General features: G+C 43.2%; 1 protein-coding gene across 1 annotated transcript in view; it reads right to left on the reverse strand.

The window, feature by feature from the left end:
- Nucleotides 1–609: 609 nt before the first annotated feature.
- LOC133449664 (envoplakin-like) overlaps nt 610–14,095 on the reverse strand; it is a 33,096-nt gene continuing 19,610 nt past the window's right edge. The window contains exons 15-22 of the mRNA XM_061728788.1: nt 12,081–12,256; nt 11,436–11,574; nt 10,025–10,218; nt 7,778–7,928; nt 7,590–7,673; nt 5,864–5,971; nt 5,689–5,781; nt 610–4,885 (exon numbers count right to left, since the gene is read on the reverse strand). Coding sequence (XP_061584772.1) covers nt 1,505–4,885; nt 5,689–5,781; nt 5,864–5,971; nt 7,590–7,673; nt 7,778–7,928; nt 10,025–10,218; nt 11,436–11,574; nt 12,081–12,256 — 4,326 coding nt within the window. The 3' untranslated portion in view covers nt 610–1,504. The remainder of the gene's footprint in view (nt 4,886–5,688; nt 5,782–5,863; nt 5,972–7,589; nt 7,674–7,777; nt 7,929–10,024; nt 10,219–11,435; nt 11,575–12,080; nt 12,257–14,095) is intronic.

A 14,095-nucleotide genomic window follows, 5' to 3' on the forward strand; every position in this document is an offset into this window, starting at 1 on the left:
TGCAATTTTCACCTGTTTCAAGTAAATTTTCACTTGAAATAAGTAGGAAAATCTGCCAGTGGAACAAGATTTATCTTCTAATTACAAGCAAAAAAAATCTTGTTCCACTGGCAGATTTTTCTACTTATTTCAAGTGAAAATCTACTTGAAACAGGTGAAAATTGTTGTTTTTTTCCAGTGATGTCTTGTTTTAAATATGAGACATTTTAACTAGAAATAAGACAAATATTCTTAAGATTGTGAGTTTTTGCAGTGATCCATGTTACTTATCCTGTGAAGGACAGAGTCATATTGATAAGTTCAGAAAAGTGTTTTTTATGGTTGTGTTTTGATGTATTAGATGTAAGCCCAGTGGATATTTACAGAAGGCTGCATTTAACTGCTGCTATGTCATTCCTGCAGTATTTCTGCAGGTGTTTTGGTCACTGCTATTATTTGTAATATATTATATTATTTGTAATCAGCACAGATTATCTGTCCCCATATGATAAAATCCACCATCCCCCCTGATTTATTTTACAACTCGAGTACTGGATATACAGAAACAAAAAATAAAAAGGGTAAATCATCATTAAAGACGGCCCAGCATTGAAAATGAAGAGGCGCTCGTTAACCATCATAATTTAAATTTATTGGTTTGTTTCTTCATAAAGTATCAAACAATCGTGAGTTTAAAGTGAACAACATTGAGCCCGTGAGTAATACAGAATCAAATCAAACTTGGCCAATAGCATTGCACCATGTCCCAGTATCCCTACGTCAATAACATCATCTTCATTTCACACATTCTCAAACATCATTTATGTTCTCTGGTTTTAAATTAGATAAAAATAAAAAGAAAATAAAAGAACATCTGCCCACATAAGACACGTGTAGTAAACAAATACAAGACGTGTCTCCTGAGTCAATAATATACCGTATTGGCCTGAATATAAGACGGTGTTTTTTGCATTGAAATAAGACTGAAAAAGTGGGGGTCGTCTTACATTCGGGGTCTAGACGTTATACCCATTTACACCGCTAGATGGCGCCAGATATCTTTAAAGCGAATGCTGAACTTAACTCCCCAGGCCAAAGCGAACCCCTGTCACGAAGAAGAAAACTAAAAGATAGTATAAGAAAGAAAAGAGGAGAAAATAAGAGAAGAGATAACAGAAAGTGGAGAAACGTAGCGACAATCTGGAGAAAAGAGGGTGGAAGTTCGGCAGGTGAACCGGCAGCTGAGGAGAAGTTATGTTGCAAACTTCAAGATATGATTTCAAATAGTCAAAATAACATGCTTTTTCTCTCCAATATATTGTTATAATCATTTGTAGATGTACTGTAATTATTTTCTGTATAAAAATTGAATTTGGTGTTCAAAAAGTCTTTCTTCAAACTTGAGTCTTGAAAAGAGGGGGTCGTCTTATAATCGGGGTCGTCTTATATTCGGGACAATACGGTATGAACTCCACGTATCTGGCGGGACAGTTTGATCAGAAAGCTCCGCGTCGTGCTCGTCTCTCTAGTACCGCCCGAAGGAGTTGTATCCGGACTCCTTGGAGGAGGCGGGCAGCATGGGCAGGCCGGACGCCGGGTCCGTCCTGCAGCGCTCCAGCGCCTGCTTGTAGCTGATCTTCTCCTTGGTCAGCGGGTCTACGATGTCCTTCACGTGGGTGCTGTCCGCCTGCAGCTCCCTCATCATCGTGCTGTCGATCATCTTGGAGCCGGCGGCGTCGAAGACGCTGACCCGGGAGCCGGTGCGAGGGCTGACCAGTCCCCCGGTCAGGTGCTGGGCCTCCATGTAGCGCATGGCCGAGCTCTTCTGCATCCAGCCCTTCTGGATGGCCTCGCCCACAGACAGCAGCTCTCGGGTCATGGGGTCCTCCACGCCCACGAAGGCCTTCTCCGCGTTGAGCAGCCGCTGCACCTGCGACTCCTCCACCAGGCCTCTGTTCGTGGCCTTGTGGACCTTGTATCTCCTCTTGTCCTGGACGTCGATGATGCCGCCTGTGGCCGCCTGAGCCTCCAGGAGCCGCTGGGCCGTGGTGTGGTCGATCAGCCGGCGCATGGTGGCGGCGCGGACCGTGTAGACGGTGTCGGTGTGCACGTCTATCACTCCCGAAACTGGGAATCTCTCCTCAGGCGTGGGGAGGTCCGAGGGGGCCGACTTGTCCGGCTTGCTGGACTTTGGGAGGATTGAGTCGAGCTTGGGCTGCTTCTTATCCTCGCCCGCCACCAGCAGGGCGAACTCGGAGATGGGGAGTTTCCCTTGTTTGTACTGCTGGAGTTCCTTCTCCGTCAGCCTCCCTTCCTTGATGGCATCTTTGATGGAGTACTGCTTCCCGCTCTTGCGGTCCAGCAGGACGGACGTCTCCCCGTCCGGTGCCGTGGACGTGATCTCCTCCCAGTCGCACTCCAGCGTCTGCAGGTCGATGTACTGCTGGCGGGTGATGAGGCCCTGCAGGTAGGCGTCGTACGGGGACATGTCCTTGCCCGTGTCCGGGTCCAGGATGGTGATCTTGGTGGAGACGTTGGTCTCCTTGGTCCGCGTCTCGGCACTCTCCTCCTTCTGCAGGTTGGACTGGAGGTCGCGGATGGTGCCGTCCCGCTGGTGGATCTTGTCCTTCTCGTCCAGGATCTGCTTCTCCAGCTGCTGGGAGTCGGACTCCATCTTCATGCTCTTCTGCCGGGTCTTCTGCGTGCGTTCGCCCATCAGCCGGCTCTGCTGCTGGAAGGACTGGCTGGTGTCGCGTTTCTTGGCCTCCAGGTCTCGGAGTTCCCGGCTGAGGTCGTCCTTTTCCCTCTGCAGAGCGTCTCTGTTGACGACCAGCGTCGTCTCCTCCCTGGACGTGTTGGACTTGCTGCTCGTCAGGCGGTTGATTTTGTCGCCGAGGCGTCTGATTTCGTCCTCCAGGTCTTGCCGGTCGAACTTGCTCTGGGAGTACTGCTCCCTCAGGCGATCCCTCTCCGCCTCCACGGCCTGGTCCTTCTCCACGCGCACCACCTCCTTGTACACCGTCTTCTCCCCGGACTTCTCTCTCTTCAGGATCTCCAGCTTGGCGTTGGTGCCACGGATGTCCCGGTCCAGACGCAGGATGTCGCTGGTTTCCTTGTCCATGTCGGAGCGCAGGCCGTTGGTCATCCTCTCCAGCTTGGGGTCCCTCTCCACCTTCAGCACCTCCTCCACCACGATGCTCTCCTCCACGGGAGGCGGCGCGTTCTCCAGCTGGCTGATGCGCCGTTGGATCTCCCTGAGCTCGCCCTCGGCTTGGACCCGTCTCTGGCTCTCCTCGCTCTCCCGTACGGCCCTCTCTTTGTCCTCCACCTTGGACTTGAGCTGCTGCCGCTCCAGCTCCAGCTGACGCCGGGTCGTCACCTCCTCGTCCAGGTCCCTGCCGAGCCGCTCGTGCTCGACGAGCTGCCGCGGGTCCTTCTGCAGGCGCACCACCTCCTGCACCACCACCTTCTCCTCGGGCTTCTGCCTCTCCAGCAGGATGCACTTGTTCTGGAGGTCGAACACCACCTCCTCCATGCTGCGCCGGAGCTGCGCCTCCTCCCTCACGTTCCTCCGCAGGCGCTCGGCCTCCTTCTCCAGCAGCGGGTCGGGCTCGTACTTGATGACCTCCTTGTTGACCAGTTTGGTCTCCACCTTGGACTTCTCGGCCTTCCACTCGTCCCTCTCTTTCTGGAGCCGGCGGATCTTGTCCAGGAGGGAGTTGTGATTGCTGTGCAAGTGGTTCACTTGATCGTTCAGCCTCTGAATCTCACGATCGTTTTCCGGGCTCCTCTCCTCCTTAACCACCTCTTCGAAAACCTCCTTCAGTTCCACTTCGGGCTTCTGAGAACGGAGGACGTTCAGATCGGCCGTGACGTCGGCGATCTCCTTTTCGACGTCGGCACGGTGTTTGTCGGAGTCTTGGATGTCCTTGCGGATTCGCACGATCTCCACCTCCGTGTTGGGGTCTATCCGGTAGATCTCGTTGACGATCTCCTTCACTTCCACTCTGGGCTTCCAGTCTTGAACGTGCCGGTAGCGGTTGTTGAGCTCCATGACTTCCTTGGACAAGGAGTTGTTCTCGATCTTCTCTCCCTCGAGGTTGGAACGGATTCTCTTGGTCTCCGTGATGAGCTCCGGGTCTTGTTCGATCTTCTTCACCTCCTTGGTGATGACCTTGGGCTGGATGTTGGGAATGAGCCTCTCCAGCGCGTTGATCTGACTCCTGGTTTGGAAGATCTGGTCATTGAGCAGCGAGCTCGTGTTGGCCTCGTCGGAAATCTCCGTCTCAAACGTTTGCAGAGCTCTCAGCATCGTGGGATCCTGTTCCACCTTAACCACTTCCTTCTTCACCACCTTCTCCTTGATGGGCGGCTTCTTCGCCTGGAGAATCGAGACCTCCGTCTTCATCTGAACCTGCTCTCCGTCTTTCGCGTGGATCTCGTCCCTAAGCTTGGCTATGTCGTCTCTGATCTTAGCGGCGTCCACGTCCAGCTGAGGATCCTTCTCGTACTCCGTCACCTCCCTGGTCACCAGCTTGGGGGTGGTGTTTTTTATCGTGTCCTGAACGGCGGTGATTTTCTTGTTCAGCAGCTCGATCTCCGACTGGGTGGCGCTCCGTTTCAGCGCCTCCTCGTGGAGCTTGCCGCTCAGGTCGTCCAGATCGCTCTCCAGCTTGGGGTCGCGGTAGTACTTCAGCACCTCCTTCTCCTCCACGCGCTCCACCCCTCGCCGGCTCTTCAGCGACATCATCCGGTCTTTGTAGGTCCTCATCTCGGCCTCGGCGTGAGTCGCCCTCTCCTTCTCGTCCTCCAGCTCTTTCACCAGGCCGTCCACCTCGCAGGCGTTCCTCTGCTGGCTCTGCAGCTGCACCTGCTGCTGCGCAACCATCTGCACCTTCTCCTCGTTCTGCAGGAAAAGGAAGTTGGTCAGAGGTCAGAGGGTCATCTGGTTCGCAGTGACGCATACGGAAAAGTATCAGGGCCAGGCCGGAGAAAAATTTAAATAATATTTTAGAGGAGGAAGATTTTTTTTCATAATGCACTTCGAGAAAAAAGTGGAAATGTCGAAAAAAAAGTGGAAATGTCGAGAAAAAAGTGGAAATGTCGAGAAAAAAATGGAAATGTCGAGAAAAAAGTGGAAATGTCGAGATTAATGTTAAAGTACAATTTCAAGAAAAAAGTCGAAATGTGGAGAAAAAAGTCAAAATTTTATGAATAAAGTCGAAATGTCGAGAAAAAAGTTGAAATGTCGAGAAAAAAGTCAAAATGTCGAGATTAATGTTGAAGTACAATTTCAAGAAAAAAGTCGAAATGACGAGAAAAAAGTGGAAATGTCGAGAAAAAAGTCGAGAAAAAAGTGGAAATGTCGAGAAAAAAGTTGAAATTTCGAGAAAAAAGTGGAAATGTCGAGAAAAAAGTGGAAATGTCGAGATTAATGTTGAAGTACAATTTCAAGAAAAAAGTTGAAATGTTGAGAAAAAAGGTGAAATTTTGACATTATTCTCGAAATTGTATTTCAACATTAATCTCGAAATATCGACTTTTTTCTCGAAATTTTAACTTTTTTCTCAACATTTCGATTTTTTTCTCGGAAGTGCACAATAAAAAAAAAATCTTCCCCTCTCAAATATTTTTTCTCCTGCATGGCCCTAATCCTCTTCTGTAGAAGCATTTATGACGGATTATTTGTACTTTTTAAATGTTTCCTACCTGTTGAATTAGATTCTTGGCCAGGCCCATCTGCTTCAGGCGTTGGTTGTTTTCGGCCTTTGCCTCGGCATAGCGGTTCACCAGATCTTTTTCCTGTAGTTAACAACTGATTAATATCCTTGCTGTTTTAGTCAATATACAAGGGCACATTATGTTAAAAACGCCATCATTTTACCTCTTTCTGAACAGCGTCAGAGAGCGTGAGCATGGGAGGTTTCTTAGGAACTGCGGCGCCAGAATCCTCGAGTGTGCTGTTGTATTTGTCAACGTTGGACTCGTAGTCCTGCACAGATGTCAAGATTTATACCGTTTACTTTCTCTTTTCAATATTGGGTTGGAAAAAAAAACAATTTAAAACAATATTTTTCCTATTTTGTGCAAGGAATATCACATTTTTCATATACAACAGTTAAAGTCACAAGTTTACATAAAGATACACATGTTTATCTATAACGGGTATTGCCAAGGACCTAAACATACGATACACATCACGATATGATATTGCGATATCCAAATTTTGGGATATATCGTTGTTGTATATTGTTCACTGTAAAAAAAACTGTAAAAGGCATTATGCATCTAAAATCAAGTCAAAACAATTTTATTCTAATGATCCATGCCATTTTATATTAAATATACAAGCTAAAGTTACAACATATTTGCATAAGTTTTTCATATATTTTACAGAATATGAAATTAAGATAAATATTATTCAAGCTCATTTATACAATAAAGTCGTACCGGCTTTACAACCCATCTGAAACATGATTTATAAGTTAAAAAATGTTTAAATATCAATATCGAATCGACCGGGAAAGTGTCACGATATCTTTGCCCACCCCTTAAACCTTTTATGTCGTGGGTCAGTTTTAACTCCAGAAAACTGCCAAAATAACTGCAAAAATCTGAATTTTACATCCACACTATTGCCATTTGTTAGCATCTTTAAAAGGCACACCATGTAACACTACCTCTCCAAACCACAAGGGGGCAGCATATCACCACAAAAGTGACCAGCGTCCATAGCAACAGTGACCATTGACAACATAGATATATATAAAGGCTAGATGACTCAAGGTGGAGTCTCCAGCGTCGTTCACCGGCGGCCATCTTGCCACAGGAGAGACGCTCACTCATAACATTGTGTTTAATGGTGCCTGTACTGCTTAAACAACCTTAACTTGCTCAATTCTCAACAGATTTTCAAACAGTTTGGTTTGTTATGAACGTCAGAGATGTAGTTATGACACTGCATACTTGTGAATAATTATAAACATTGAAAAATGTACTTTTGTATGAAAATAACAAGAAACAGATAGCTATGACATGGTATTTATATTAAATGAATATTTCTATAGTATTAGTTACTTAGTAACTAGGTAGGGTATTACTTAGTAATATTTATATTTACATTATAACATATATACATATATTATTACATACCTTATTACCATGTATGTATATATATATACAAAAAATTATATATGTATATGTATTAATAAAATAAATATATGATATATTAAAATATATATGATATAATATATTAAAAATGCATATATATATACATATATATATATATATATATATATATATATATATATATATATATATATATATATATATATATATATATATGCCTTAAGTTTTTACCAACATGGTATTAACCATTAATATATATGAGAACAAGTTAGAAAGAAAAGAAAAAGTATTTCTGAGCCTGTATACTACAACAGATATAATAAATAAATAAAGTCCTGTAAGAATTTAAGTGGCCCCATCTGCCCCCCCTAGGAAACAGTTTTGGAGTCGCCCCTGCAAACATGGTGTGTGAGCGTTGTCTGAGGTTTTTAAGGAGGAAGTTCAGGCCTAGTGTCGGTAAACTTGATTAGGTTGAATCTTACGTTGAGGAGACTCTGCAGGTCCTGAGAGAGCGCAGACACCCGGTCCACGTCGTCCTCCTTCCTCTTCAGGTCGTCCACCGCTCTCTGCGCAGAGAAAGGTACATCATTATTTCACATGGATGGAACATGGTATTTATCCAGGAGGAACAACGGTCAAAGACAGGGCGCTGCGTCAGCCTCACTCTCACCTCCTGGGAGCTCTGCTTCTCAGCCACCTGGGCCAGGTCGTCTCCGGGGCCGACCCGGTCCGTCGGCAGGTTGTCCAGGAAGGAGTTCAGAGACTTGCACGAGCTCTGGAAGTCCTGGTTCTTCGGAGAAGCCTCTTGTAAGATGTTTTCCCTGAGAGGAAGATCACAGGTTTGAATAAATAATAATAATGATAATCAACTTTATTTATATAGCGCCTTTAACAGATCTCAAAGATACGGTGGCCGAGACCCGCCATTGCTGAAAATTAAAGAAACGCTGCAAATAAAAAGAAACGCCGCTGCAAATAAAATAATCGCTTTGCAAATAAAATAAACGCTGCAAATAAAAAGAAACGCTGCTGCAAATAAAATAATCGCTTTGCGAATAAAATAAACACTGCAAATATAAAGAAACGCTGCTGCATTAAAAAAAGCGACGAAAAAAAAAAGCCACAACGGAAGTGAATTACCAGGGACTATTTTTGCTGATGCACCGGTGTTTTTTACGTGAGAGGAAAAGAAGAAGAGGACGTAAGTGAAAAGGAAGAAATAAGAAGAGCGAGGAATAAGAAGAACCACGAACGAGAAAATAAGTGAAAAGGTTAGTGTTCAACGTTTCTACGTGTAATTTTTAATGTGCAACACCGGTGCATCGGCAAAAATAGTCCCCGGTAATTCAATTCCGTTGGGGCTTTTTTATTTGCGTCGTTTTTTTATTTTATTTGCAGCGGCGTTTGTTTCTGTTTGCAGCGTTACTTTTATTTTCAGCTATGGCGGGTCTCAGCCACCGTACAAAGACCCTTCACAGACACAAAGATAAAACATCGAGAGCAAGAAAATTAAAATTAAAAACTACAGGATAAAAAAGATAAGAGATAAAAGATAAGATAAATAAGAAACAAATCACACATCACACTTTTTGGCCGGGATCTCCATCTCCTTTTGGTTCATTACTTTTGGGTTAACCTTTTTCCTTGTTTATTTTCTCCCCAGCAATTTAAAAACAACAATCAATAAAATTTGATTTCAACCCTTGAAATCTTTGTGTGGCGTCCTTAATATGTTGTGGTCTCATTGAGCCTAATTTCTTTACTTTTATGAGTCCGTAACAGGGGGGTTTAGAAGGTTTTTGTTATGTTTGTAGGTTGTTTTTTTTGTTGTTTCTTTTTAAGTGTTTAAACAAGTAAATATTAATTGGTAATTCTGATTCGTTTATAACTTACTGAAGTGAATTTAGATTTCCCAATTAACCTAAATAGTTGGTGTCATCATCTGCATGGACTCGTACTCCTGCACAGATGTCAAGATTTAGACTGTTTACTTTCTCTTTTCAATATTGGGTTGGAAAAAAAAAACACAATTTAAAACAATATTTTTCCTATTTTGTGCAAGGAATATCACATTTGTCATATATAACAGTTAGAGCCACAAGTTTACATAAAGATACACCAACATGTTTATCCGGGTATTAACAAGGACCTAACGATACGATACGCATCACGATATGATATTGCGATATCCAAATTTTGCAATATATCGCTGTTATACGTAGTTCACTGAAAACTGTAAAAGGCATCATGCATCTTAAAATCTGAGTTGCACGTTCCTCAGATTATAATAATTCATGGGACAAACAGTCAAACCGATGTAATTCAAATGATCCATGCCATCTTATTGTAACTATACAAGCTAAAGTTACAACATATTTGCATATGTTTTTCATATTATTTACAGAATATGAAATTAAGATTAACAATATTATTCAAGACCATTTATACAATAAAGTCGTACTGGATTTACAACCCATCTGAAACATGATTTATAAGTCAAACATTTCTTTAAATATCAATATCGAATCGACCGGCAAAATATCACGATATCTTTTCCCACCCCTTAAACCTTTTATGTCGTGGGTCAGTTTTAACTCCAGAAAACTGCCAAAATAACTGCAAAAATCTGAATTTTACATGCACAATGTTGGCATTTGTTAGCATCTTTAAAAGCCACACCATAACTGTAACACTACCTCTCCAGACCACAAGGGGGTAGCATAGATTTTCCAATTAACCTAAATAGTTGGTGTTTTGGGATGTGGGAGGAAACCGGAGCGACTGGAGAAAACCCACACCACACGGGGAGAATTAAGACATCATCATCTGCATACAGGTTGATGGTTGATCCCCGCAGGTTGCAAACAAACAGTTTTACGTCTCCTTTCCTGGTAGGATGTTCCTGAGCGGCGCTCACCTCTCCTTGAGCTGGGAGGCCACGTTGGCGTAGCGGGTCTGCAGCTGCTTCACCTCCTTGCCCTGGCGCTGGACGTCGGGGCAGTACTCCTGGTAGCTCTGCTGCAGCGAGCTGCACAGTTGCTCCGTCGCCTCCAGGTCTTGGCTCAGCTTCTTCACGTCGTCCTGAGCCGCCGCCACGGACCTCCGCTGGCGCTGAACGAGACAGGGATTTGGTTAAGCCGGGCAGACACTGTGCGATTGTCGGCTCGTTTTGAACCGATTTTCCAGTCGTGCGACTATTTTTTGGATCGGGACGAATTTCGACCCAATCGTTGCTCGTGCCTCGTGCAGTAAACGTGGGGTAACGACAAGAGATTAACACCTCACGTCGAGAGATTAACACCTCACGACGAGAGATTAACACCTCACGACGAGAGATTAACACCTCACGACGAGAGATTAACACCTCGCGACGAGAGATTAACACCTCACGACGAGAGATTAACACCTCGCGACGAGAGATTAACACCTCACGACGAGAGATTAACACCTCACGACGAGAGATTAACACCCCGCGACGAGAGATTAACACCTCACGACGAGATATTAACACCCCGCGACGAGAGATTAACACCTCGCGACGAGATATTAACACCTCACGACGAGAGATTAACACCCCGCGACGAGAGATTAACACCCCGCGACGAGAGATTAACACCTCACGACGAGAGATTAACACCCCGCGACGAGAGATTAACACCTCACGACGAGATATTAACACCCCGCGACGAGAGATTAACACCTCACGACGAGCTCCCGATCAAGAATCGTGTGCTTGCAAGAAAATCAAACGTGTTTCAATCCTGGTCGCTCCTCGTGAAGGAATCGCACAGTTGAAGCAGCTACGACCCGATTGGACTCATCCTTTCACAGAGAGCATGCGCAATCTCAAAAACTATTATTTGTAGTCTAATGTGTTGCAAATTCACATTACAAATCATGTTTTAATAGCAGAAAAAAAAGACTGCATTTCCCACGTCTGCCCAGCCAATCCCTTGTCCAATCACGACGTTGTCTAATCTTTTTTCATTTATCGCCACACAGAATGGCACGAATTGCCAAGGCTGATTTATGGTTCTGCGTTACACCAAAGCAGAGCCAACGGCGTAGGATACGGTGGCGACCCGCACCGTACGGTTACGCCGTCGATTTAACGCGGAACCATAATTCAGGTTTAAGGCAGCGCGTTTGTTTTTGTGTGAGGCCATAAATCGTGGGCTGTGAACTTTTGAACTCATCGATCTAGTCGTGCAGTTTGAGATGGGGCTGAATCAAACGATTTAAAATATCGCACAGTGTCTGCCCAGCTTTAGTCTCAGACGTGGTTGAGATATGATTTTTAAAGGAACATTAAGAGCGGCCGTCCTCACCTCGATGTCCTCGGCGCGGGCTGGGATGGCGTCCGGGGACTCGGGCAGCGGGCCGTCTTCACTGAGGTCCTCCTCAAACCCGGAGACGATGCCGTCCACCTTCTTAATCTGGTTCTCCAGGTTCAGGGACGCATTTGCTCTGAAAAATTGAGGAATTAAGAGATTCAAAAAAGACTATTTACTTCTGAAATTGTGCCACACTAGTGGCAGTCGGTTGTACGTGAGGTTTTCTACTGAACTTGTGCTTAAAAGGTCCCATTTTATGCATTTTTGAATCTTTTAATATTGGTTGAGCATCACAATAATCATTGTACTTTCATCTCTGCACCCCAGATGCTGTAAATTTAAGTACATATTCATAGCAATCTCTGCAGAATGAACCATTCCTCTGTGCTCCAACCTTTCCAAATCACTCATTTATTTCTCTTTCTTCAGTAATTGTGCATCCGGCAGGAGCCCAAAGGTGCCGGAGAGACTCGAGCGGTCCCGAAGTTTTCAGTGAAATTCAACTAAGCAGCCAAACTAAAGCAGACTTTAATGCTTCATGACATCTGTTTTTTTTTAGACTTTTAGGGATCAAAAGTTGGAGCTGAGATGTGAAACCGGAGAGCGATGGAGCGCCCTCCTCCTGAAACGGTCACTTACTTCTTCTCGTAGAGGTCGGCCAGCGCGGCCAGGCTGTCGTACTTGTTGCTGGCGGCGCTGAGTTTGAGCGGGAGGCCGGACGACGTGCCGTTGGGGTCTTGGTCCAGCAGGGGCTGCAGGTCGGCCTGAGCCGCCTGTTTCTGCTGCTCCAGAGCCTTCAGGGCCCCGGCAGCTTCCTGTTCAGGAACAAACATCAGAGGGTGAACGTCCTGCTTTAAAAGGTCTCAGCCGACCAGAGCCGGCCCAACGCATAAGCCAACGAAGCGGCTGCTTAGGGCCCCGTGACCACCAGGGGGCCCCCAAGAGTTGAAAAAAATAAAATTATTTTTTTATGTGAGTGATGATTCATACATTATCAAAAGTATGTTATTGTACAAAAACTGTAAAAAAAAAAAAAAAAAAAAAGTATTTGTTTATTCTATTTAATAATGTTTTTGTACATTTGAATTTATTCTCATGTGGAGAACATATTGACGAGGTTCTGTTTATCTAAGTTGAGTGATTTTAATTATAGTTCTAGTTTTTCTAGTACTTTGTTGTTGCACTTAATTGTTGTTGTTCCACTGCAAATTGTTGCACATTGCTGTTATATAAAGTAGATAACGTGTTTACAGTAAATGGTTTATAAATGATCCATTTTATTATTTTGTTTCTTTTAGTAGGCCTACACTGTAGATAACACTCAGTATCACACTTAATACTATATATATTTATATATATATTTAAATATTAAGTGTAAATCAACCCCAGGCACTTTGAGAAAAAAGTCGAAATGTCGAGATTAATGTTGAAATAAAATTTCAAGAATAAAGTCGAAATTTCGACTTTTTTCTCGAAGTGCATAATGAAAAAAAAAAAATCTTCCTCCTTTAAAATATTATTTGTATTTTTCTCCTGCCTGGCCCTGATACTCTTCCATAGTATTTGTAATGACAGGGAAGAACATGAAATAAGTTTATAGTGGTGAATGATCAATAATCAGTATTATTGGCAGTAATAGAGGGCCCCAGCTTGGGCCGGCCCTGCAGCCTTGCATTAGCCTGAAACCGTCAGGATTAAAATTAATAACATTTAAAATTAGTGGTATGGAAATAGAAAGAGTATACGAAAATAAGTTCCTGGGGGTAATAATTGATGATAAACTTAGCTGGAAATCACATATAAATAGTGTAAAATCAAAAATGTCTAAAAGCCTAGCAATATTAAGTAAAACAAATTATATCTTCTGTCAAAGAGCAACAGTTTTTAATGTATAACTCACTCATAGTTCCATACATGACTTATTGTGTGGAGGTTTGGGGTAACACCTATAAAACAAATATAAACCCTATTTTCTTATCACAGAAAAAGCTTTAAGGATAATTAATAGATCTGACTATTATAAACCAACAAATAATCTCTTTATTAAATATAATACTAATAATAATAATAATACTAATTCCATGATATAGCAGAGCAGAAAACTGTTTTATTTGCCTTTAAAGTCCAGCAGAAACTGCTTCCAAACTACATTCAGGATTTGTTCCAAATAAAAGAAACCCACTATGATCTGAGGAGGAAACTCATGTTTGAGACGACGACAGTAAGAACAAATATTAAAAAAAAGGTGTACATCAATCAAGGCTAGAGAAATATGGAATAGTTGTGACAACGACCTAAAAATGTGCAGTTCTATCTACAAGTTTAAGAAAATGTTTAAAGAAAATATTGTAAATAAGTATAAAACACTATAATTATAAAGTATATTATCAAAAACATTCTAGAATGTGAAACGTCAATTTTATATTTTGTGTTATTTATTTTTTGTCTTCTTTATGCATTGTTTGTTTCCACGGAGTAATGCTAATGTCTCATATTTAAGCTGATTTTAAGATAAAAAGATTAGGCACTATAAGCTACGGCTTCAGCTACACCTTTTTGGCAAAAGCAATGTTTATTTTACCTTTTCATTCATTCATTCATTCATTCATTCATTCATTCATTCATTCATTCATTCATTCATTCATTCATTCATT

This window comes from Cololabis saira, chromosome 1 (genome assembly GCF_033807715.1).
Source record: "Cololabis saira isolate AMF1-May2022 chromosome 1, fColSai1.1, whole genome shotgun sequence".
Lineage (NCBI taxonomy): Eukaryota > Metazoa > Chordata > Actinopteri > Beloniformes > Belonidae > Cololabis > Cololabis saira.